Source organism: Staurois parvus, unplaced genomic scaffold, assembly GCF_062004578.1.
Source record: "Staurois parvus isolate SC_StPar_1 unplaced genomic scaffold, SC_StPar_1.0 ptg000594l, whole genome shotgun sequence".
Lineage (NCBI taxonomy): Eukaryota > Metazoa > Chordata > Amphibia > Anura > Ranidae > Staurois > Staurois parvus.
The window spans coordinates 438,657-465,000 of NW_028318390.1; the positions used below are offsets into that span (position 1 = coordinate 438,657).

Sequence of the window (26,344 nt, forward strand, 5' to 3'; positions counted from 1 at the left end):
TAAAAAGAAAAAAATATTGCAACTTAGTAGTTTACAGGGATGAGACAAACCATTTACCACTGATGGGTGTTTACTATGATCCGCTTTTATTATTGTAAACTTTAATCCGACAATGCAAAATTACTTATAAAGTCTTAGGTGGAGTTCAACTTTAATTTATTTAGTCAAGTCAATGTACATCTGCTACTTTAGCACTACCACTACCCACCCACCAGACTGACAGTGCTGCTGTCCAAAGGTGCCCCTGTGCTCATTTATCCAGAGTGGGGACACTCTTAATATAGTAGGTGTTACTGGCCAGCTCAAATGGTGAAAACAAAAGGGGGAAAGCCTACAAAAAAAATGCAAATGCTGACGCAACATCTAATGATTGATAAGCTGAACTATATCACATTTGGTTTTAGGTTTAATACCACTTTAATGCCTTTATTCAGGATATAAAACACAACTCTTCACCTGTGCGTTCTCCTGTGTCCCCTTGGGATCTTAACCACTTGCTCTCCAGAGGATTTACTCCCCTTCCTGACCAGGCCATTTTTTTTGCAATATGGGCTGCGTTACTTTATCTGACAATTGGACGATCATGCAACCCTGCACCCAAATGAAATTTATGTTTTGTTTCCCCCCCACCCCACATTTAGCGGTTTTTCAGTTGTATTCGATCACTTCTGCTTTTTTTTGTATAAACAAAAGGTCCAACAATTCCCCCCCCCCCCCCCAAAAAAAAAAACAATATTTTTGGCTTTGTTATAAAAAATATCCAGTAAAAAATTAAAAAAAAATCAATTTTTGTCAAATTTAGCCCAAAATGTATTCTGCTACATGTCTTTGCTAAATAAAAATCCCAATACAAGTAAATTAATTAGTTTACGTGAAAGTTATAGCGTCTACAAATGACAGTATTTGTGCTGGATTTTTTTTTAACTAGTAATGGCGGCGATCAGAGACTTGTAGCGGGACTGCGGCGGGCATTCTGACACTGGGGGGGGGGGGGGGGATAGACTAACTGCCACTGACATCCCCGGTGACACTAATACAGTGATCAGTGCTAATAAGAAGCACTGACACTGGACAGGAAGGGGTTAACATCTGGGGCAATCAAAGGGTTAACGGTGTTGTGTGCTGTTTTACTGTGTTGTGGGTGTGTGCTTTACTGTGTAAGCACGCTGCTTTGTATTGCTCAATGCTGCTGTACAATACAAGGCAACAGAACTCTACCCTGACAGTGTTCCTTGGCGATCGCTGGGTGTCGGTGGGGAATCTCCGTCCGGGACCTGGTGATGGACAGCTGTAGCCACCAATGGCAGAGCACACCCCCTACCTGAAAATAAAACATCACGTGTATGTGCTTTTGCACAGCCCTGCTAGCTAGCTAGTTCTGCTATAGGGCAGTTGGGAAGCAGTTAAATGTAAAACTATAAACTTTTTTTTTTTTTTTTTTACATTTTGGTTAGAGCGAAAGAGGGTTAAAACCTGTCACATTTTTTTTTTTTCCCCTCCATGTGTCCTATTTTGCAGATTTCCCTTCACTTTCTGTCCCATAGCCAAACAGGACGTGAGAGAAAATCCCTGCACATTAAGGGAATTCCTTGGGGACCCCCTGGTTACCAGAACTTGTGTCCTATTGGAAGATTTCCCCTCTATTACAAATCTGAGGACAACCCAAAATTTGGGATTTTCTTTTATTTTCACTTTCAATGATATTGGTAAACAGGACAAATAGAGAGTGTATCTCCCGGACGGGGAAACAGGCAGCAATAAAAAATGACAGGGGTTCTAATCCCTCTCCACTCTGTCCAAAACTAAAAAAACAAGTTTGCCGTTCTTCCTTGACTTGGTCAAGTTGGTTATGCAAAAGCCGCCTTTTGAACCTATTAGGGATGTTCTTTTGTCTGACATTTCTGACAAGGTGGCTTTTCTTTTTGTGATCACTGCAAGAAGGGTCTGAGGGTTAGCAGTCGTATCCTGTAATGAGCTATTCTTAGTGTTGTAGCAGGATCAGCCTGCTTTTTTTTTCTTTTGCTAGGATCCAATCGCCTAATGGTAGCTTCATAAAACCCTGCCATAATGATTAAAGGGTATATGCCATTTACTATTATCATTATACAGTATTTATAAAGCGCCAATGGTTCGCTCAGTGCTGTACATTACAAAGGGGGACAGAACATGTGACAGAACAATACCAATACAATGCAAAATTACTATGCTCCAAGAAACAGAATTTAGATAATTTGATAACTGTAATTTTGTTCTTTATTTTTTCTCTCTTTGACACATGTATTGTTATCTTCCAGATGCTTCCCTTTCAGAAGATACAGCATAGCATCACCTCACAAGACCATCAGCCAACACCTGACAACTGTATAATTAGTATGGTTGTAGGTCAGCTTAAGGTAAAAGCCTGTGTGGCTTTTTTCTTTTTTCTTTTTTTTTTAAAAAATCCGTTTTTGGATATTTTTGCATGATGTAAAATTAAGTTAAGAATGTAGTTATTGCTTGCAGGGTTTTCCCAGTGACTCAAGCCTAACCTGTAATAAAACAAACTGGAAATCAAGTGTTAGTTTGTTGTTTAACATTATTCTGAAGTTCACATAGGTGCTTGATGCCTCGTGTTTTTTGAAATGCTTAGAAAATGTTTGACAATCATGACACTTGCTTTTGATGTCTTTCAGTGCCTAGCTGTTGCCTCCAGGTCATAGAAAATCAACATCACAAAATTCCCAAACACTGTACAAGTGTTAAGCATAAACAAAGTTTTTCTAGCACACTTAGCCACTAGCCTGCACAAAAAAAAGAAAAACACAAGAAACCCAAAATAACACCTTAACAATTTGCATTTAAAAACAGTGTAGTTGCACACAGTTTTGTGGAAGCCACACTCCTTTGTCAAGGCCCCTCTTTACAGTACAATTTTAACTCATACCTATATTGGAGCATTTATATCAATGGATGTATTGAGGGCAGGTGTTCTTCATGGAAGCCTGTTCCTGAAAGTTGCAGGGATACATTAGAAACCCAGCAAGAACACAGTGGCAGCTGAATGAGTTTAACCACGCTAACTCCTGAGGATTTACCCCCCTTAATGACCAGGCCTCTTTTTGCTACTTGGCGCTGCACGAATTCAACTGATAATTGCGCGGTCTTGCAATGCTGGACCCAAACAAAATTTACGTCCTTTGTTTCATACAAATAGAGCTTTCTTTTGGTGGTATTTGATCACCTGTGCGCTTTTTATTTTTCACACTATAAACAAGAAAAGACCAAAAATTTTGTACAAAAACAATATTTTTTACTTTCAGCTATAAAAAAATATACAGTAAACTCAGTTAGTTATAAATTTAGGCTAAAATGTATTCTGCTACATGTTTTTGGTAAAAAAAATCCCATTAAGTGTACATTGATTGCTTTGTTTGAAAGTTATAGCGTCTACAAACTATGGTATAGATACTGCAATTTACGACATTTTTTTGCTATACAGCGCTGCGGTAGTTTAACGGACAATTGCGCAGTCATATAATACGGTACATAAATGAAATTTTTTAACACATAGAGCTTTCTTTTGGTGGTATTTGATCACCTGTGAACTTTTTATTTTTGGTGCTATAACCAGAAAAATTTTGAAGAGAATTTTTTTTTTTGAAAAAAACAATATTTTCTCATTTCGGTCATAAAAAATATCCAAAATAACTAAAATTTCACCATAAATTTAGGCCAAAATGTATTCTGCTACATGTTTTTGATTAAAAAATTCCCAATAAGTGTATATTGATTGCTTTGTGTGAAAGTTATAGCGCCTACAAAATATGGTATAGATAATGGAATTTACACAGCTTTTACTTTCTGACTGCTCATCACATTTCTTGAGGTGCAAAAATACCAGCATAGTACAAACACCCTCAAATGACCCCTTTTCGGTAAGTAGACACCCTAAGCTATCTGCAGAGAGGCATATTGAATCCATGGAAGATTTATTTTTTTCCCACAAGTTTCTGGAAAATGACAAAACTTTTTTTTTTTTTACACAAAGTTGTTATTTAAATTATTTATTTCTCGCACAAGCCATGGGTATATGTGGAATTACACCCCAAAATACATTCTGCTACTTCTATCGAGTATGGGGATACTTTTGGGAGCCTAGCCACATACAGGAGCCTGAAATCCAATGACCACTTTGAAAGCCTGAAGGTACGTAACTTCCTCATTACACTTCCTCACTACCTATCACAGTTTCAAAGGCACAAACATGCCAGGATAGCAGCAAACCCCCCCCAAATGACCCCTTTCTGGAAAGTAGACACCCCAAGAAATTTAAAAAGAGGCATAGTGAGTATTTTGCAGATCTCATTTTTTCTCACAAGGTTTTGAAATATGAAAATTTTCCAAAAACTTGTGGCAACAAATGAGATCTGCAAAATACTTACCGTGCTTTTTAGCAAATTATTTTCCAAAAAGGTGTCATTTGGGGGGGGGTAGGTGCTATCCTGGCATTTCAGGGCCTCCAAAACTGTGATAGGTTGTCAGGGAAATGTAATGAGGAAATAAAGCCCTTTAAAAGCCTGAAGATGCTTATTGGATTTTGGGGTCCTGTGCTTGGCTAGACTGCCAAAATGTCTCTCACATGTGGTACCCTCATACTCGGGAGAAGTAGCAGAATGTATTTTGGGGAGTAATTCCACATATACCCATGGCATGTGTGAGCAGTAAATCATTTAAGTGACAATTTTGTGTTAAAAAAATTTTTTTTTTTTGTCATTTTCCATAAACTTGTGGTAAAAGAATAAATTCTAATATTGATTCAACATGCCTCTCAGCAAATAGTTTGGGGTGTCTACTTACTAAAAAGGGGTTGTTTTGGGGGGTGGGGGCATTTTATGCCCAGCATTAGAGGTTTATGCCACACATCATTCACTCTAACCACCTGAAGATCAAGCCTTTTCTGACACATTTTGTTAAATCAGTATTTTTTGCTAGGAAATTAATTTAAACCCCAAACATTATATATATTTTTTAAGCAGACACCCTAGTGAATAAAATGGTGGGTACTACTAAAATATAAAAGATAATGGTATGCCGAGTAAATAGATACAGTTGTGACCAAAATTATTCAACCCCCAATGCTGTAAAGGGGTTTAGGGACTATAGTGTACATTTGGAATTGTATTCAGAATCAAATCCTACAAGGACGTTGTAACTACCCAAATGCAACTAAAATGACATCAATTGTTTATGTAATACAGTAGTAAATGGTTCTTATGTGGTTTCTTCATTGCCACAATTATTCAACCCCTTAAAGACTACCACTCTGAAGAACAGAGGTTCATACAGGTGCTTTCCATCAGGTATTGAAAACACCTGTGGATGTCACCGAGCAGCAATCAAGCATAATAAGCACCAATTAGGCAGCTTTAAAATGACTGTGATACTCAGCTCCTTCTAGACATTTACTGGTGTGGTTACAAACATGGTGAAGGCAAGAGAATGGTCCAGGAAGACAAGAGAAGAGGTGATTTCTCTTCACAGGAAGGGCAATGGCTATAAGAAGATTGCAAAGATGTTAAACATACCAAGAGACACCTTAGGAAGCATCATTCGCAAATTCAAGGCAAAGGGCACTGTTGAAACGCTACCTGGTCGTGGCAGAAAGAAGATGCTGACTTCGACTGCTGTGCGCTACCTGAAGCGTAGAGTGGAGAGAAGTCCCCGTGTGACTGCTGAGGAACTGAGAAAAGATTTGTCAGATGTGGGTACAGAAGTTTCAGCCCAGACAATAAGACGCACACTGCGTAATGAAGGCCTCCGTGCCAGAACTCCCAGGCGTACCCCCTTGCTGTCTCCAAAGAATAAGAAGAGTCGACTGCAGTATGCCAAAAGCCATGTGGACAAACCACAAAAGTTGTGGGATAGTGTTCTGTGGACTGATGAAACAAAATTAGAACTGTTTGGGCCCATGGATCAACGCTATGTTTGGAGGAGGAAGAACAAGGCCTATGATGAAAAGAACACCTTGCCTACTGTGAAGCATGGTGGAGGGTCAATCATGCTTTGGGGCTGTTTTGCTTCTGCAGGTACAGGAAGCTTCAGCGTGTGCAAGGTACCATGAATTCTCTTCAGTACCAGGAGATATTGGATGGAAACGTGATGCAGTCCGTCACACACCTGAGGCTTGGGAGACGTTGGACCTTTCAACAGGACAATGATCCCAAGCATACCTCCAAGTCCACTAGAGCATGGTTGCAGAGGAAAGGCTGGAACATTTTGGAGTGGCCATCGCAGTCACCAGACTTAAATCCGATTGAGAACCTCTGGTGGGACTTAAAGAAAGCAGTTGCAGTGCGCAAGCCTAAGAATGTGACTGAACTGGAGGCCTTTGCCCATGAAGAATGGGCGAAGATACCCGTAGATCGCTGCAAGACACTTGTGTCAAGCTATGCTTCACGTTTAAAAGCTGTTATAACTGTAAAAGGATGCTGTACTAAGTACTAAGATTGAATGTCACTTGGGGGTTGAATAAAACTGATAATGCTGTGAGCACAGAAAAGACATTTGTGGTTATTTCATTATAACTGTTATGTTATATTTGTCTGACCTACAAGTGCCTCTTTAATGTAAATGTAAGCAAGATGACTGAATGATCAAAAGCAATGTCAAACTGGCCAAAACACTCTAAAATATAAAAGATAATGGTATGCCGAGTAAATAGATACCAAACATGACATGCTTTAAAACTGCGCATGCCCCGTGCAATGGCGACAATCTGCAAACATTTTTAATATCCATAGGCAACGCTTTAAAAGCTACCATTTTAGCTTTACAGAGGAGGTCTAGTGTTAGAATTACTGCCCTTGATCTGACGTTCACGGCAATACAGTGGGGCAAAAAAATATTTAGTCAGCCACCAATTGTGCAAGTTCTCCCACTTAAAAAGATGAGAGAGGCCTGTAATTGGCATCATAGGTAGACCTCAACTATGAGAGACAAAATGAGAAAAAAAATCCAGACAATCCCATTGGCTGATTTGGAAAGAATTTTTAATTGCAAATTATGGTGGAAAATAAGCATTTGGTCAATATGAAAAGTTCATCTCAATACTTTGTTATATATCCTTTGTTGGCAATGACAAAGGTCAAACGTTTCCTGTAAGTCTTCACAAGGTTGGCACACACTGCTGCTGGTATGTTGGCCCATTCCTCCATGCAGATCTCCTCTAGAGCAGTGATGTTTTGGGGCTGTCGCTGGGCAACACGGACTTTCAACTCCCTCCAAAGGTTTTCTATGGGGTTGAGATCTGGAGACTGGCTAGGACACTCCAGGACCTTGAAATGCTTCTTACGAAGCCACCCTTTCGTTGCTCGGGCGGTATGTTTGGGATCATTGTCATGTTGGAAGACCCAGTCACGTTTCATCTTCAATGCCCTTGCTGATGGAAAGAGGTTTGCACTCAAAATCTCATGATACATGGCCCCATTCATTCTGTCCTGTACATGGATCAGTCGTCCTGGTCCCTTTGCGGAGAAACAGCCCCAAAGCATGATGTTGCCACCCCATGCTTCACAGTAGGTATGTGTTCTTTGGATGCAACTCAGCATTCTCTCTCCTCCAAACACGACGAGTTGTGTTTCTACCAAACAGTTCTATTTTGTTTTCATCTGACCATATGATATTCTCCCAATCTTCTTCTGGGTCATCCAAATGCTCTCTAGCAAACTTCAGACGGGCCCGGGCATGTACTGGCTTAAGCAGGGGGACACGCCTGGCACTGCAGGATCTGAGTCCCTGGCAGCGTAGTGTTACTGATGGTAGCCTTTGTTACGTTGGTCCCAGCTCTCTGCAAGTCATTCACTAGGTCCCCCCGTGTGGTCCTGGGATTTTTGCTCACCGTTCTTGTGATCATTTTGACCCCACGGGGTGAGATCTTGCGTGATCGAGGGATATTATCACTGGTCTTGAATGTCTTCCATTTTCTAATTCTTGCTCCCACAGTTGATTTGTTCACACCAAGCTGCTTGCCTATTGCAGATTCAGTCTTCCCAGCCTGGTGCAGGTCTACAAATTTTTTCGACAGCTCTTTGGTCTTCACCATAGTTGAGTTTGGAGTGTGACTGTTTGAGGTTGTGGACAGGTGTCTTTTTTGTACTGATAACAAGTTCAAACAGGTGCCATTGATATAGGTTATGAGTGCAGGACAGAGGATACCAGGATGATGCCTGCAGCTGTAGGCATCATCCTGGTATAACCATTCAAAGTGGGCACACATTAGGTCACAATTTGCCACAAGCGCCAGTTCCAAGATTGAACAAATGTCTAAATAGTGGCACGCTTGAATAAAAATTGTCCACGTATAAGTGGTACCCCATATGGAAAAAGGATGACACCAAGTCCCAAACTATCTTGTCACTGCTCCCCATGTAGTCTGGGCATCCAGGGGGCTCCACGTGACTATCTTTTCCCTCGTAAATCCGAAACGTATAAGTATAGCCTGTTTTCCTCTCACAGATCTTCTACATCTTGACCCCATATCTGGCACGCTTGCAGGGGAGAAATTGTTTGAATGCAAGGCGGCCAGAAAAATTAATGAGGGACTCATCAATACAGATGTTTTGCTGGGGAGTATAGACATCTGCACATTTTAGATTAAGGTGATTTGCGAGGGGCTGAATTTTGTGGAGCCGGTCAAATTCAGGGTTACCCCGAGGATGACAGTGTATTGTCGCTGAAATGCATAAAACACATTATATTCTCATATCTATGCCTGGCCATGGCAGCAGAGAACACGGGATATGATGAATCGGGTCTGCGGACCAATACAACCGCAATTCATTTCTTTTAGTAATGCCCATGTTGAGGGTTAGGCCCAAAAAAAAATGTAAATTCGAAAACCGTAATGAGTTTCAATGCGAATGGTCTGGCAAGGTTTGAATTTGGGTTGGCGGCGATAAATTGTTGTGCATATAAATTGCTTTGATCCACAATCAACGCATACAGATATTCCGTGAAAAACAGCTCCAAAAATCAAGGAGGTATGTGAAAGACCAAGATGTACTAGACTGCTGGTTCTTGCCAGTTCACCAAAAGGTAGCGTGGCACCAGTACTGGCACTCTGCTGCATATGAGAGTCATCAAAATTTACCGCCAAGTGCTAACAGATCAGGCCTGATTCTGCGAACACTGTGGTTTTGTGTGCAACGTATCAAGTGACAGTGACCTACTGACACTGCACTTGCTGGGGGAGAAAGGGGGGTAAGCGTAGGGGCTAAACGCAGGTGTTGGCAGGTGCAGGGGCTGATCCCGCTAACGCTGCGTTTTTGGGGACGCTATACTAATGTGAACGCTGGTATAGTGCTGACCTGATCAAAGATATTGACCCGTTAAGACACTATACTAGCAATGGAGGTTTATTGTACATGAGTGTGCTCCTGGCAATCAAGGGGTTAAATGTGATGACTGGTGTACTGATGGGCAATCTGACGCGATCTGGTAGGGGCGTGAAAACCACGGGGAGCACGAATCGCTATATATTTGTGTGTGTGTGTGTGTGTGTGTGTGTGTGTGTGTGTGTGTGAGATTTTGCGTACCCATGCCGCCCTGTAGCAGTACTTCTGCTGTATTACGGCACTGCGTTACCTTAACTGACAATTGTGCGGTCATGCAACACTGCACCCAAATTAAATTAACCTCCTTTTTTCCCACAAATTGAGCTTTTTTTTTCGGTGGTATTTGATCGACTGTGCGGTTTTTAATTTTTTGCGCTATAAAAAAAAGGCTGACAATTTTGAGAAAAAAAAACAATATTTTGGAATTTTTGCTATAAAACATGTCCAGTAAAAAAATAAAAAATCAAATTTTGTCACAAATTTCATCCAAAATGCACTCTGCGACATGTTTTTGCTAAAAAAAATCCCAATACATGTATATTAATTGGTTTACATGAAAGTTATAGCGTTTACAAATGGCGGGGAAGATACTGGGATTTTTAATTTTTATTTATACTAATAATGGCGGCGATCAGCGACTTATGGGGGGACTGTGGCGGACATTTTGACACTGGGGGGGAACTGACTTGGGGTCACTGACATCCCCAGTGACACCAATACAGTGATCAGTGGAAAAAAAAAACACTGACACTGTACTAATGGCACTGGGGAGGAAGGGGTTAACATTTTTAGCGTTTACTGTGTGAGGGGAGTGTTTTACTAGGGGGCGGGGGGGGGGGTGTGCTGGACGGGGACAGGCTGATCGAGGGAGAGAAACTCTTCTCTCCCTCTGCAGCTTGTCACGAGCTGTCAGAGAACTGACAGAGCAGGGCTGTGTGTAAACAATTCAGCCCTGCTCTCTGTAAGCGATCACCGCGAATCCCGGGGAAAAGGCCGGTCATCACCGGCCGTGACCCGGCGGCTGACACCCGCTGCTGACACCTGCGGGACAGGTAGGGCGGGCGCGCGCCTTGCGCACGTCCCCTACCTGTTTTGCAAAACTACGTTTTAAAAGGTAGTTTTGCCTGCCCGTGCCGCGCTGCAACCGTTTTAATGCGGTGGCTGGGCGGCAAGTGGTTAAGAAGCATTCCCACTAACTTCTTCTGAGGCACCAGTATATTTCCACAGGCATTAAGACCTGCTGCATGTTACTTGCATCATTCAAAGTGAAAAGATGCAAGTGCTTACCCCTAACTCAAATGTGTACTACAGACTATTTTTTTATTTCAAGCTCCTCTGCTGCTTACTCAATACCTGTGTAGACTCCCTTTAATTTGTACATTAGTTTTAAAGATTATGTACAGGTTTTCCTCCCCAGAACAGTTGCATTGTGTATGTGAATGAATTGCAACCCCACTGTCAGTTTGTATATAATCTTACCTCTTTTAGATTCATAAAGCAAGTTTCTGTGTCTGTGGTGTCAATCCTCCTTTTGGCTGCATTTCAGAGTGATTCGACTTTCTGCTTCTTTCCTTTGGCAGTCCTGATACTTTTAACCTGTGTAGTTTCAGTGCGGGCTATGGGAGCCACTTGTACGAGCTGTTGGAGTTGATGTGGATGGATCTTATGGCTACTGTGGGCATTTCATGTATGCCTTTATGTGGGCGGTGAAAGGGGAGGAATGGTATTCGGTTATCACTGCCCACTCCCTACCTCTCTGCAGCGAATAGTGTGCTTTTTGATGCGTAAACAAGGGGTTTTATGTAGTGGTGCATGAAAATTCTATACCGAAACCAAAAATTCAGGATGCACTTGGCTGAAAACTGAAACCAAAATGGACATTTTTTTATTTAAAAATATATTCATATATAATTGTGTTCGACTTTTTAATTAATATGAATTAAAATGAATATGAATTTTAAAAATACAATCCAGTAACGTAAAATAACTTTTATTGAAAGTAACAAAAATTAAAAAATTGGACAGAAAATGAAATGTATATAAAATATAAAAACTTAGATGTTTTTTGCTTTGAAGTTAGTGGGATGCGATTTTTGCCTTTTTTAATTACTTTTTTTTTTTTTTTGGCAAGACGCCAATGACTCTATTTTTGTATGTTATTTTTGGCGGCCGATATATCGGTGCGTCACTAATTTTATGTACCCATACTGATTGGAGGGAGGGGGGGGAGGGCGGGGAGAGAAGTCATGTGGCCTGCTTAGATTAAAAGGCCTTCCAGATAAGCCACATCCGCAGACCCCCATGGGTAGTAGGTCCTTTTCCGGGGCTATTTACCCTTCACCCTCTGGAAAGGTTTCCCGCATACATAGAGTATATATGGCCTGGTACAGTTAAGGAGGTGAGCTGTACGTTTTCTGCCCCCCCCCCCCCCCCGACTTTCCCTATTCTAACCTGACAGACTTCATGCTTGAATTATGTTCTAGTATGAATGTTCAGGAAGCCCACACTTGATATTTTTTTATATTTTCTGTTGGGTAGCCCTTCATATCAGACTCTAAATTCTGAAAGAGAGTCTGTTATTAATATTAAGGGGAACCACGCTTTGTTTTTGCAGGAGTTCCCCTTTATGATCATAGCAGACCTTTTGAAGTGGAGCTCTGGGCTCCCCCCAAAAAAGTAAGTCAGCAGCTGCAAATACTGTAGCTGCTGACTTTTAATATAAGGGCACTTGCCTGTCCCGGGCTCCAGCGATATCCTCACCCGAGCTGATTTCTTAAGTTGGCTTTGAGTGATGGCGCTGGCATCTTCAGTAAAGGAAACCAGAAGTGAAGCTTTGTGGCTTCACAGCCAGTTTCCTACTGCACATGCGCGAAGCTTGCTGTGCTTTGTGAATGGGCCACAGTCCTATGAGACCTGTGAAGTGTCTCAGAAGGCCGCGGAGGTTAGTAGAGGGGGCCGAACTTCCGGGTCAAATCTGAGCCGGAAATGGGATCCAGTATCTCTCAAAACCAGGTACCTCCCCTTCCCCCCCAGAAACAAAGTTCCAAATCTGGCAGTGGAGGGAAAGGGGGGAGGAGGCAGACAAGTGAAGCTTCCCCTTTTGGGTTGAGTTCATCTTTAATCTTGAGTTGAGGGTCTGGTATGGATATTAAAGGGGAGCACCACACTTTAGTTTTATGGTCAGAGTTCTCCTTTATATTCATATCAGGCCCTGTTCCTGAATGAGGGTCTGCTATGATATTAAAGGGGAACCCCACACAGCTTTTAATTTTTTGCAACTAGTTCTCTTTGATAATCCTAGCAGATCATATTTCTAGATGAGCGTATGAATATTAAGGCTTTTTTTTTTTTTTTTTTTTGTAAGCTGCAGAGTTCCCATTTTCTAATCATATCAGACAGTGCTGGATGGGGGACTGGTATGGATATTAAAGTGGAATGCCACAATTACATTTTTAATCCGAGTTAACCTTAAGAATCATAACAAATATTAGTCTTGGATGAGGATTAGTAAATAAAAGGGGAGCCACAATCCATTTTTAATTTTTTACATGCTGTTCCCTTTTATAACTATAGGTAACCCTAGTCTTGCATGATTTTGCAGCGGAATTGCCGTGTATAATAAAAGCAGACCTTAATCCCAGATTAGGGTCTGGTATGGATAGTTTAGTTTTGCGGCAGAGTTACCCTTAATGTTCATGAGACCTTATTCCTGGTCGAGGGTCTGTCATACTATTAAAGGGAAACTTTACCCAGCTTTTAATTTTTGTCAAGGAATTCTCTTTTATAATCATAGCACACTGTAATTCTGCAGAAGGGTCTAACATGGATACGGGGAACCCCACACTGTTTTTTTTTTTTTTAGACGGAGTTACCCTTGGGCCACTCATTTTAGACGGCGTTATTGATGAGACCCTATTCCTGGATGAGGGTCCATTATGATATTCAAGGGATATGCTATACAGCTTGTCATCTTTGCCACGGAGTTCCCTTTTATAATCCTAGCAGAATTATTCCTGGATGAGGGTCTGGTATTGTGTAAAAGGGGAACACTACACTTGAGTTTTTGTGTGGAGTTGCTCACACTTTTTGGGCTGCATTCACACCTAGGGATTTGGAGTTGTGGGCAGATGCTGCCCGCACTTCCAAATTGTGTGGGAAAACGCACAACACGTCTTTGGGTGGTATTCATTCGTAATGGCAGCCCAAGCGTGGTTCAATTAAATTGCATGAAGTTCGTTGTCCAAAAAAGTGCGGGAGCTTCTTTGGGGTGACAAATGCTCATAGGGCTGCCCATTCAAGTGTACAAGCTGCCCTATCTGCAATACATGGAAATGTGTATGAATCACTGTAGAAAAAAAACTGTGCATGTTTGCAGAACAGTAGTCTGGCATTAGGTATTTAAAATAGGTGATGAGAAAGTGATACAACACCTTGTAACCGCCATTCAAATGTTATCTGAGGAGTAATCCAAATACAGATCACTATTCAGTCACCAAAGCAGGTGTAAATGAGTCAAACAAAAAGACATTCCTTGGGTGTCCTACCAAAGAATATGGCTCACTGCAAGACTACAGATGGAGCTCTGGGAGGTTATTTTGAAGGGGTTTCCTTCATATGTAAATTAATCTGTTCCCAGAAAGCAGGACTGGTGGGGGTGGGATATGAGGGGTGGGACTTTCCCTGTTCACATTGGACAGCTTATTTAAATGGGAGGGATTGAATGCTAATTGAGAGCCATTCAGTCCTATCCAGCATCAGTACAGTGAGCTTTTAGACCAGGATTTATATAAGAGTGTTTCCAACTTGAATAATGCTGTGATCCTGTGTGTCACATGTCACAAAGCAAAAACTAAAATCAGAATATCAGAGGATCTGGATGCAACTGAACAGCATGGAACACAGGTATGATCTAGGCTGGTATTGATAATTCCATTCATTTCATTCTTCATTTCTAGTGAAAATAAAGTTGGAATTCAACTTTGAGCAGAACTACAGGCAGATATATATAAAATAAAAAACCTTCAATATATGCAGTTATGCTCTTATTTTACAATAAAGGCTTACATTTATTTTCGAAAGCTAACCAAAAACCCCAAATTGTCCTGAAATCAGCCTCTTGTAATCTCCAGCACAGCACCACTCATAAAAAGATATTCTGAATACACATGTGCTGTGTGCTGACAGGAGGAGAGAGCAGAATGATCACCTCATTACATCTGTCTTCATGCGCGTAACCTAACTGTTTTGCTTAACTACTGTAAAGAAATGTCATCGCACTGACTGTACTGACTAGTATGGCTATGTAAATCCCACCAGCGGATGGACAAATATGGGAGGTAATGTGACTGCCTTGAAACAAATTGCCAACCAGTGTTTATTTTAAGGGTTGATCATGATGCAATTTTTTAACATCTATACTGGTGATGTTTCATGCATTTCAGTGGGAAAGAGGCATGGATAAATATTGCAATATTGCACTGTAATGCTGTCTATCTGCATATTTAGGTAGCATTCCAGTCAAATTCTAACTATACCTAAATCTACACCCATGCCCATTCTATGCCTATTCTGACTACCCTTCATCCAAGGTATTTAAGAGCCATGGCAAGTATTTTGCAGATCTCATTTGTTGCCACAAATTTTTTGGAAAATGAAGAAAGAACGTGTGTATGTGTGTTAATATATAGTTTGTGTTTTTTCGTTTTTTTTTTTTTTTCATTTTTCAAAACCTAGTGTCCCCAAAAATGCAGTGTTACCAGGATCAGCCCCGTTCAGTGTCCCTGTGTCACATTGTGATTTCCCTTTTGTCCCATAGCTGAAACAGGAAGTGAGAGGAAATCCCTGGTTGTCACCAGGGGTCATCAGAACTAGTTTCCCAATTGAAAGATTTCCCCCTGTATTACTGTTCTGGGGACAACCCAAAATTTGGAATTTTCTCAGACTTTCACAAATAAAATTAAAGCATAACTAAAAAGGCAAAGCTTTTTTTTTTAGCAGCAGATGAAGTCACTTGTACTGCTTGCTACCTGATCCCACCTCTGCTTACTGTATGTAGCTAATGCCACTATAGTTCATTGCAGCACACACAGTGGCTCCATCATTCTGTAATGGAATAAGTTTGGGGCAGCTTGGCACAAACTATTTCATGATATATTTAAGCTTGAACTCATGAAGTAACTTTTACAGCAAGTCAAAATTCCAGTTTTTAGATACTTGCCACTTAGACAACTGTACCCATTAGAAAATTTCCTCTCTAGTCCCTTCCCAGTGATAACACCTCACGGTGCTGTTGACATTGGTAACCTGGACAAATAGAGAATCTCCCCAGCAGAGACACCGTAAAACAACCAGTGAGGCTCTCTAATGCTGGGTATACATAGGAAGTTTTTTTCTCTTCTTTTGTTCAACCCAGCAGGTTTAACGAAAAATAAAACTTAGATTGTCATACAAACACATCCAGTGTTGGTGCAGCGATCTCCTCGCTTAGCTATTGTGTTCTGACTCGGGGACCCTTGCCAGCACACTAATCGGCACTTGCAGCCAATAGCCAGGATGACTGGATGGTAATCAGATGCTACTTTTCCTGCATGCCTGTTCGACAGAAGCCAGTCATGAAACTGACTTCTGTCAGATGAGGAGCTGTACACACAGGCCGAAAGTCGGACGGTTTCTGCCGAACCAACTGTTTGTGGCCGACTTTTCGGCCCGTGTGTATCGTTTTACCCTGAGATTGTTTTCCTACATAGGCCTACAGGAGCACCCTAACTTTTTTTTATGTAGGTTATAATGCATGTAAACCCGGATGATTAAATTATGAATGATCCTGTTTGTAATTGTGCAAATTCAAATTAAGCAACATATGGAATGGTTATTTTATGTAGAAGAGTTGGGGGGGGGGGGGGGGTGCAGAAAGGTCAGGCTGCATGGTTGGATTAGTGCATGTGGTTTTCTGCTTTTGTGTTTTTAAAGAGCATGTATGTACAGTGAGGAGCTGAGGTATTTGAACACCCTGCGATTTTGCAAGTTCTCCCATTTTGAGGGGTCTGAAATTCACATTGTAGGTGCATTCCCACTCTGAGAGACCGAATTAAAAAAAAAAAAAAAATTCAGGAAATCACATTGTATGATTTTTAAAGAATTTATTTGTCTTGCATTTCTGAACATAAGTATTTGAACACCTGAGAAAATCAGTGTTAATATTTGGTACAGAAGCCTTTGTTTGCAATTACAGAGGTCAAACGTTTCCTGTAGTTCTTGACCAGGTTTGCACACACTGCAACAGGGATTTTGACCCACTCCTTCACACAGATCTCCTCTAGATCTTTCAGGTTTCAGGGCTGTCGCTGAAACCTACTCCCTCCAAAGATGATCTATTGGATTTAGGTCTGGAGACTGGCTAGGCCACTCCAGAACCTTGATATATTTCTTACGGAGCCACTCCTTGGTTATCCTGGCTATGTGCTTCGGGCCGTTGTCATGTTGGAAGACCCAGCCACGAGCCATCTTCAATGCTCTGACTGAGGGAAGGAGGTTGTTGATCAAAAGCTCACAATAAATGGCCCCATTCATCCTCTCCTTAATACAGTGCAGTCGTCCTGTCCCCTTTGTAGAAAAGCACCCCCAAAGCATGATGTTACCACCCCCATGCTGCACAGTAGGGATGGTGTTCTTGGGATGCAACTCGTCTTTCTTTTTCCTCCAAACACGACGAGTGAAGTTTAGACCAAAAAGTTCTACTTTGGTCTCATCTGACCACATGACTTTCTCCCATGCCTCCTCTGGATCATCCAGATGGTCATTGGCAAACTTCAGACGGGCCTGGACGTGTGATGACTTGAGCAGGGGAACCTTCCGTGCAATGAATGATATGAAACTATGATGGCGTAGTGTTCCACCGACAGTGACCTTTGAAACTGTGGTCCTAGCTCTCTTTACGTCATTGACCAGCTACTCAGTTGTAGTTCTGGGCTGATTCCTCACCTTTCTTATCAGTGATACCCCACGAGGTGCGATCATGCATGGAGACCCAGTCCAAGGGAGACTGCCAGTCGTCTTTAGCCTCTTCCATTTTCTAACAATTGCTTCAATAGTTGATCTATTTTCACCAAGCTGCTTGGCAATTGCCCCATAGCCCTTTCCAGCCTTGTGGAGGTCCACAATTTTGTCTCTGGTGTCTTTTGGCAGCACTTTGGTCTTGCCGATGGTAGTAGTTGGCGTCTGACTGACTGTGGGGTGGACAGGTGCTTTAAAGAGCTCAGACAGGTGCTACTACACCCTGTTCCAAATTATTATGCAAATTATATTTAAGTGTCACAAAGATTAAATATTTTGTTTTTCAGTTTAACTCATGGATGGCATTGTGTCTCAGGGCTCTTTTGATCACTGAAAACAATCTCGGACACCTGTGATAATTAGATTGGCCGGTGAGCCCAATTTAAGGAAAAACTACTAAAGGAGGGTGTTCCACATTATTAAGCAGAGCACCATTTTCAAGCAATATGGGGAAGAAAAAGGATCTCTCTGCTGCCGAAAAGAGTGAAATAGTTCAATGCCTTGGACGAGGTATGAAAACATTAGATATTTCACGAAAACGTAAGCGTGATCATCGCACTATTAAGAGATTTGTGGCTAATTCAGAGCACAGACGGGTTGGTGCAGATAAAGGCACATTGAGGAAGATTTCTGCCAGATCCATGCATCGGATCAAGAGAGCAGCTGCTAAAATACCATTACATAGCAGCAAACAGATATTTGAAGCTGCTGGTGCCTCTGGAGTCCCACAGACATCAAGGTGTAGAGTCCTCCAGAGTCTTGCACCTGTGCATAAATCTTCTATTCGGCCACCACTAACCAATGCTCACAAGCAGAAATGGCTGCATTGGGCAGAAAAATACATGAAGACTAATTTTCAAACAGTCCTGTTCACTGATGAGTGCCGTGCAACCCTGGATGGTCCAGATGGATGGAGTAGTGGATGGTTGGTGGATGGCCACCCTGTTCCAACAAGGCTGCGACGTCAGCAAGGCGATGGTGGAGTCATGTTTTGGGCCGGAATCATGGGAACAGAGCTGGTCGGCCCCTTTAGAGCCCCCGAAGGTGTAAAGATGACCTCTGCAAAGTATGTGGAGTTTATGACTGACCCCTTTCTTCCCTGGTACAGAAGAAAGAACTATGCTTTCCGTAATAAAATCATCTTCATGCATGACAATGCACCATCTCATGCTGCAAAGAATACTTCTGCATCAATGGCTGCTATGGGGATAAAAGGAGAGAAAGTCATGGTGTGGCCTCCATCCTCTCCTGACCTCAATCCTATTGAGAACCTTTGGAGCATCCTCAAGCAAAAGATCTATGAGGGTGGGAGGCAGTTTACATCCAAAGAGCAGCTCTGGCAGGCTGTTCTGACATTTGCAAACAAATTCAAGCAGAAACTGTCCAAAAACTGACAAGTTCAATGGATGCAAGACTTGTGAAGCTGCTATCAAATAAGGGGTCCTATGTTAAAATGTAACGTGACCTGTTAAAATGTTTAAAAAGCTAAAATGTTGTTAAAAGTTTGATTAAAATAGCTTTTGATTTTAGTAAATATGCTGCAAACACAACAAATGACAATTTTCAGTTCTTTACAACCTATAAAGTGTTTTGAAACTTACTGTGCGTAATAATTTGGAACAGTGCATTGTAAGTTTTTTTATGTTTAACAAAAATACTGTTATTAGGAGGTTTGTAAAATAAAATTTGAATTCAACTCTTAATAGTTGATAACATGAGAATTATGCTGACTGTTATTTACATCAGTTACCGTATTTTTCTCTCCATAAGACGCACCTGACCATAAGACGCACCTAGGTTTTAGAGGCAGAAAACAGGAAAAAAAAATTCTTTACTAATGGACTGCAGACATAGTACAGGAGATGACCAGAGACTGCGGATAGTACAGGAGATGACCAGAGACTGCGGACAGCGCAGGGATGACCAGAGACTGCGGACAGCGCAGGGATGACCAGAGACTGCGGACAGCGCAGGGATGACCAGAGACTGCGGACAGCGCAGGGATGACCAGAGACTGCGGACAGCACAGGAGATGACTGCTGACCTTTGGGGAGGGGGGGGAGCGGGTACCTGAATTTGACAGGTACCCGCTCTTCCGCGGAATTGTTCTTTGATCTTACTTGTTCCTCTATCCAGCCGCGCGCTGTCTTCCCGGCTTCTGTAGTGTCGGCGCTCGGCATGACAGCCGGGTGCCCAGTGGGCATGAGCGAGAAGCACTTAAGCTTTGTGATTGGTCCGGCGGCTTCTGGGATCTGTCATGTGTCCCAGGTACCGCCTTACCATTCACAAAAAGCACCGCTTCTTGCGCATGCGCACTTGGCACCCGGCTGTCAAGCCCAGCGCCCACACTATAGAACCCGGGAAGACAGCACGCCGCTGGATAGAGGAACAGGTAAGGTCAAAGAACAACTCCGCGGAAGTAAGAGCGGGTACCTGTCAAATTGACAGGTACCCGCTCCCCACCTCCCCAAAGGTCAGCAGTCATCTCCATAAGCTCCCGCTGCAGAGCTGAGCGGCCGGCCCGGTATTCTGACATGGCAGCGGTGGAAATACCGGACCGGCCGCTCCATAAGACGTACTGACATTTCCCCCCCTTTTTTTGGGGGGGAAAAGTGCATCTTATGGAGCGAAAAATCCGGTATTTAGGTAAATGAGAAAAATATAATTTGCATAATAATTTGAACAGGGTGTAAATTAGATTGAGTGGAATAGAGGTGGACTTTTTGAAGGCACAGTAACAGGTCTTTGAGAGCCAGAATTCTTGCTGTTTCTTAGGTGTTCAAATACTTATGTTCAGCAGTGCAAGACGAATAAATTCTTTAAAAATCATACAATGTGATTTCCTGAATTTTTTTTTTAAATTCTGTCTCTCAAAGTGGGAATGCACCTACAATGTGAATTTCAGACCCCTCCATGATTTCTAAGTGGGAGAACTTGCAAAATCGCAGGATGTTCAAATACTTATGATACTCACTGTATGTATGTGTATATTTTAATATTTTGTGGATTTCAACTAAAGATTGATCAAAATTAATTTGCAATTCACTTAAGTTGCTTTTATCAGTGTTTTTATATTCTTTCATTCCCATGGTGTCTTTTTACCTGTTCATGTGTACAGGTCTTAATGTGTTGTGGTGTTTTTTTTTTTTTTTTTTTTTTCCTTTCATCTGTATCTTCTGTTCAGGCAGATGATGGCCAAATCCTTGGATTTCAGCATATCTTTTTATTAAAATGTTTGAATGGTGCTTGGATGTGTACCAACGAGATCTTCAGATCTTCATTTAAAGGCTAAACATAGTTTATTTATACACACATTTTTAAAATCTATTTTGTAAAATCAAATTTAGTGTCTAAAACCACACGTGTTTAACCACTTGCCGACCAGCCACAGTAGATATACTGCGGCAGGGCGGCACAGCTGCACAAAATTACGTATATATACGTGATTTTGCATTTTGGGTAGGAGGCACGCGACCTCCCTACCTGCGCTGCCAGAGCCCGGTGATTACCGGCAAACACGGACAGGGAGGACAGCTTCATTGTTTTCCATGCAGCTCTCCTCCCTGTCAGTTTGTGCACACTGATCTGGATGGATGGGCACAGCTTTCCGGAACAGTGTGCTTACAGTGAGGTACACACCCCCCGCCCCCTAGTGAAACATTCCCAGCACAGTTAACCCTTTGCCTTCAAATGTTAACCCCTTACTCCCCAGTGCCATTAGCACAGTGTTGGTTTTTTTTTGTGTTTTTTTTTTTTTGCACTGATCACTGATTTTTTTTTTTTTTTTTTTTTTTTCATGTTTACAAAGTGTCAGAAAAGGCTTGATCTTCAGGTAGTTAGAAGAGTGAGTGATGTGTGGCATAAACTTCTAATGCTGGGCATAAAATGCTCCCACCCCCCAAAACGACCCATTTTTGGGAAGTAGACACCCCAAAGGATTTGCTGGGAGGCATGTCAAATCATTAGAAGAATTTATTTTTTTACCGCAAGTTTTTGGAAAATGAGAAAAAAAAGTTTGGTTTTTTTTTTAACACAAAATTGCCACTTAAATGATTATTGCTCACACATGCCATGGGTATATGTGGAATTACTCCCCAGAATACATTCTGCTACTTCTCCCGAGTATGGGGGTACCACATGTGAGAGACATTTTGGCAGTCTAGCCAAGTACAGGACCCATAATCCAATAAGCACCTGCAGGCGTAATTTCCTCATTGCACTTCCTTTCACAGTTTCGGAGGCCCTGAAATGCCAGGATAGCACCAAACTCCTCCAAATGACCCCTTTTTTGGAAAGTAGAAGCCCCAAGGAATTTCATAAGAAGCATGGTAAGTATTTTGCAGATCTCGTTTGTTGCCACAAGTTTTTGGAAAATTAAAAAAAAAATAACCTTTTTTTTATATTTCAAAACCTTGTGAGAAAAAATGAGATCTGCAAAATACTCACCATGCCTCTTTTTTTTTATTCTTTGGGGTATCTACTTTCTGAAAAGGGGTCATTTGGGGGTGTTTGTTGCTATCTTGGCATTTCAGGGCCTCCGAAACTGTGATAGGTAGTGAGGAAGTGAAATGAGGAAGTTAAGCACCTTCAGGCTTTCAAAGTGGTCATTGGATTTCAGGCTCCTGTATGTGGCTAGGTTCCCAAAAAGTCTCACATGTGGTATCCCCATACTTGGTAGAAGTAGCAGAATGTATTTTGGGGTATAATTCCACATATACCTGTGGATTTTGCAAGAAATATATAATTTTAACCACTTCATATTTGGACACTTTCACCCCCTTCCTGTCCAGGCCAATTTTCAGCTTTCAGTGCTATCACACTTTGAATGACAATTGCGCGGTCATGCAACACTGTACCCATATGAATTTTTTTAGCATTTTTTTGAGACCGATAAAGCTTTATTTTGGTGGTATTTATTCACCACTGGGATTTTTAATTTTTTTGCTATGTAAATGAAAGTCCAAAAATGTAGAAAAATTATTTTGCAAATCTATCATACATTTTGGCCAAAATGTATTCTGTTATCTTTTTAGTGAAAAAAAATAAATAACCCAAATTAGTTGATAACCAAAAATTATTTTTTTTAAAAATTTACATTTTATAATTTTTTAATAATATTTTTATTTATTTTTTTACAAACTGTCATCCTAACAGTACAGTGACATGATGGTGACACTGTACTACTTGTGGGGGGTGATGAAGAGGTTTTTTTTTTTTTCTACACGGATTGCTTTTATACCCATAAAGGCTGTTAAAGCAATCATTTCTCCTCTCTGGCTGCATTCTTGCAGCCATTGAGAACTACTGTGTGAGCTGTGATTGGTCACAGCTTGTCACATGGTACAAGGCTGTTTTGAATAGCCTTGTACCATGTGACCTCTGTGATTATTCACAGATTTCACAGGTAGTAAGCAATGATGTCAGAAGTGTCATCTTGCTTAGTACTCTGCATATGATCACTGATTTGGCCAATCAGTGATCACATGATCGGGACCTCGCACAGAGGTCCAGTCCGACAATTGGTGTTCCACTATGTCCGGAGGACACAGCGTGCACTGGAGGGTGGTGCTTAAGCAGGGGGTAGGTAGGCAGTTTATAAACGGCCACCCAACCCTGCGCTGCCACAGAGGAGGTGGAGGTGGTTAAATTACAACTTTGTGTATAAAATTAGAAAAAAAAAAAAAAATTTTGTAATTTTCCAGGGTGGCGGAAATGGAGCGGTTGGCAAGGTGGATGAGTCTGGCTGCCGTATTCAGGATCGACTAAAGCTGGGATAGTCTGTGGTGAGGGAGGCCAGTGAGGAGGGAGTTGCAGTAATTGAGTCGTGATATGATGGAGTGGATGAGTTGTTTAGTGGTTTCTGGGGTTAAGTAATAGGCATATTTTGGCGATGTTGCGGAGGTAGAGTCTGCATGAGTTTGTTAGCGATTGGACTTGGGACAGGAAGGATAGGTTGGAGTCAAGAATGACACCAAGTACTCTGGCTTGCGGGCTGGGCTTGATGGTGGCATTGTTGGATGTGATGGAGAAGTCGGGGGGGGGGGGGGGGGGTGCACGGGCTGGGGGGAAAACTAGGAGCTCGGTTTTGGAGAGGTTCAGTTTAACGAAGTGGAGCGACATCCAATCTGATATGTCGTTCAGCAGGCTAGTGATTCGGGCAGAGACTGAAGGGGTGAGGCAAGGGGTCGAGAGAGAGATTTGCGTGTCGTCGGCATAGAGGTGGTAGTTGAAGCCGTGAGAGTGTAGCAGTTGGCCAAGGGAGAAGGTGTAGATGGAGAAGAGAAGGGGCCCGAGGACAGAGCCTTGAGCGACCACAACAGAGAGGGGGAGTGAGGGGGAGGTGGCAGTCTTATAGGTAACGCTGAAGGAGCATTGTGATAGGTAGGACGAGAGCCAGGAGAGGGCAGAGTCTCTGAGGCTGAGGGACTGTAGTTTGTTGAGGAGGAGGGGGTGGTCGACTGTGTCGAAAGCTGCGGAGAGGTCGAGGAGTAGGAGCACTGAATAGTGGCCATTAGCTTTGGCGGTTAGCAGGTCGTTGGTGAGTTTAAGTAAGGCAGTTTCGGTGGAGTGTAGGGGACGGAAGCCGGACTGTAGGGGGTTGAGGAGGTTGTTGTCGTTGAGCTGGGAGCTTAGGCGGTTGTAGACTAGGCGCTCAAGGAGTTTGGATGTAAATGGCAGCAGGGAGATGGGTCTAAGGTTGTTCGGGTCAGTGGGGTCCAGGGAGGGCTTTTTGAGTATGGGGGTGATGTGCGCGTTCTTCAGAGGGGAGGGGAATGCACCAGAAGAGAGGGAGAGATTAAAGATGTGGGTGAAGGAGCATATGATGGAGGAGGAGGGAGGTTGTAGGAGTTGAGGGGACAGGGTCGAGGGGGCAGGTGGTGAGGCGGGCTTCACTTTAGTGACCTCCTCTATGGTAGTAAGGTCGAAGGAGTGGAGTGTTGAGGGGGCTTCAGTGTGAGGGATGTTAGGTGGGGTGGAGGTCTGAACAGTGGTGAGGCCAAGGGAGAGGGGTGTTGAGGGGGTTGCTGTGTGAGAGGAGATGGGTGGGGAGGAGGTCTGGGCAGCGGCGATGTCCCTGCGAATTGTGTCAATCTTGTTTTTGAAGTGATTGCTGAGTGAGGTGCTGGGTGGAGGTGCGGACGGGGAGAGTAGCGAGTTGAAGGTAGAGAAGAGCCGGGGAGGATTTGAGGAGAGAGTATTGATAAGGGTCAGAAAGTAGGCTTGTTTGGCAGCGCGGAGGGAGGAGGTGTAGGTGTGGAAGGCGTATTTATAGCGGGTGTACACTAGTTGGGACTGGGTTTTGGCCATAGTCGCTCCAGCACACGACTGCATCGTTTGAGAGTTTTGGTATGATCAGTCTGCCAGGGCTGGAGCGGTCGGGGTCTGATGTTTCGTGTGGTTAAATGCGCTAGCGAGTCAAGAGCGATTGACAGCGAGTTGTTATAGGCAGTTGGGGCAGGACAGGGGAAGGATGCTGTCATAAAGTTGATGAGCTGCAGAGTTCATGTTGCGGATGTTTTGGCTGGAAGTAGTTTGGCAGTTGGAGGGGTAGACGTTTGAGGATGAGGAGACTGAGAAGGTAATTCGGTTGTGGTCAGAGAGAGGGAAGGGGGTGTTTGTGAGGTTGTGGGGAGCGCAGTCATGGGAGAAGACAAACATTCTACAAACATTTGTGAAAGAATGAATTGCTCTCAGGAGCTCAGTGAATTCAAGTGTGGTACCATGATGGGTTGCCACCTTTGCAATAAGTCCATCCTTAAAATTTCCTTGCTACTAAGTATTCCACGGTCAACTGTTAGTGGTATTATAACAAAGTGGAAGCAACTGGTAACAACAACTCAGCCACGAAATGGTAGGCCACGTAAAATGACAGAGCAGAGTCCATTTTTGGTCCATTTTGACAGGATAGCATCATACAGTTGCTGCAGATTTGTCGGCTACACATTCATGATGTGAATCTCTCGTTCCACCACATCCCGAAGGTGCTCTATTGGATTGAGATATGGTGACTGTGGAGGCCAATGGAGTGCAGTGAACTCAAAGTCATGTTCAAGAAACCAGTTTGACACATTTTGAGCTTTGTGACGTGCATTATCCTGCTGGAAGTAACCAATTGCCTACCGGGCACTCCCCCCCCCCCCCCCTTACTGCCCAAGCCAATTTTACGCTTTCAGTGCTATTGCACTTTGAATGACAATTGCGCGGTCATGCAACATTGTACCCATATGACATTTTTATAATTTTTTTCGCACAAATAGAGCTTTTTTTTTTTTGGTGGTATTTAATCACCACTATAAGTAAAGAGAGCAAAAAATTTGAAATTTTTTTTTATTTGTTTATTATAACATTTTGCAAACAGGTAGATTTTCTCCTTCACTGATGTGCATTGATGAAGTGGCACTGATTGGAGGCACTTACCGGCGGCACTGACAATCAGTGCCCTGATTATTAATGCAGATCTCCCCTGTCACATCTGTCGGTTATCGGCAGTACTTTGAAAGTGCAATTTAAAGTGTATTTACATTGTGATCTGCTGCGTCATTGGACACAGCTGATCACGTGGTAAAAGGCTGCTGTGATTGGCCTTTTACCTTTATCACGTGATCAGCTGTGTCTGTAGGACACCGTGATCACCTACAGTGCCGGGTGTGCGCAGCTGAGGGTGCGTAGGGGGTGTGTTCTGATAGGACGTCCATGGATGCCCTCCCAGAACTAGATAACCACGCTGTAACCGTCTTTTGGCTATAGCACGGTTGGGAGCAGTTAAAGATGGGTACACTGTAGTCATAACGGGATGGACATGGTCAGTAACAATACTCAGGTAGGCCAGGGCATTTAAACAATGCTCAGTTGGTACTATGGGGCCCAAAGTGTGCCAAGGAAATATCCCCCACATCATTACACCAGCAGCCTGAACCGTT

The 26,344-nt window shown here is 42.6% G+C and overlaps 1 protein-coding gene across 1 annotated transcript in view; it reads left to right on the forward strand.

Moving 5' to 3' along the window:
- Positions 1 to 26,344, forward strand: part of NUTF2 (nuclear transport factor 2) — a 125,729-nt gene that overhangs the window by 85,387 nt on the left and 13,998 nt on the right. The window contains exon 4 of the mRNA XM_089692554.1: positions 2,295 to 2,393. Coding sequence (XP_089548680.1) covers positions 2,295 to 2,393 — 99 coding nt within the window. The remainder of the gene's footprint in view (positions 1 to 2,294; positions 2,394 to 26,344) is intronic.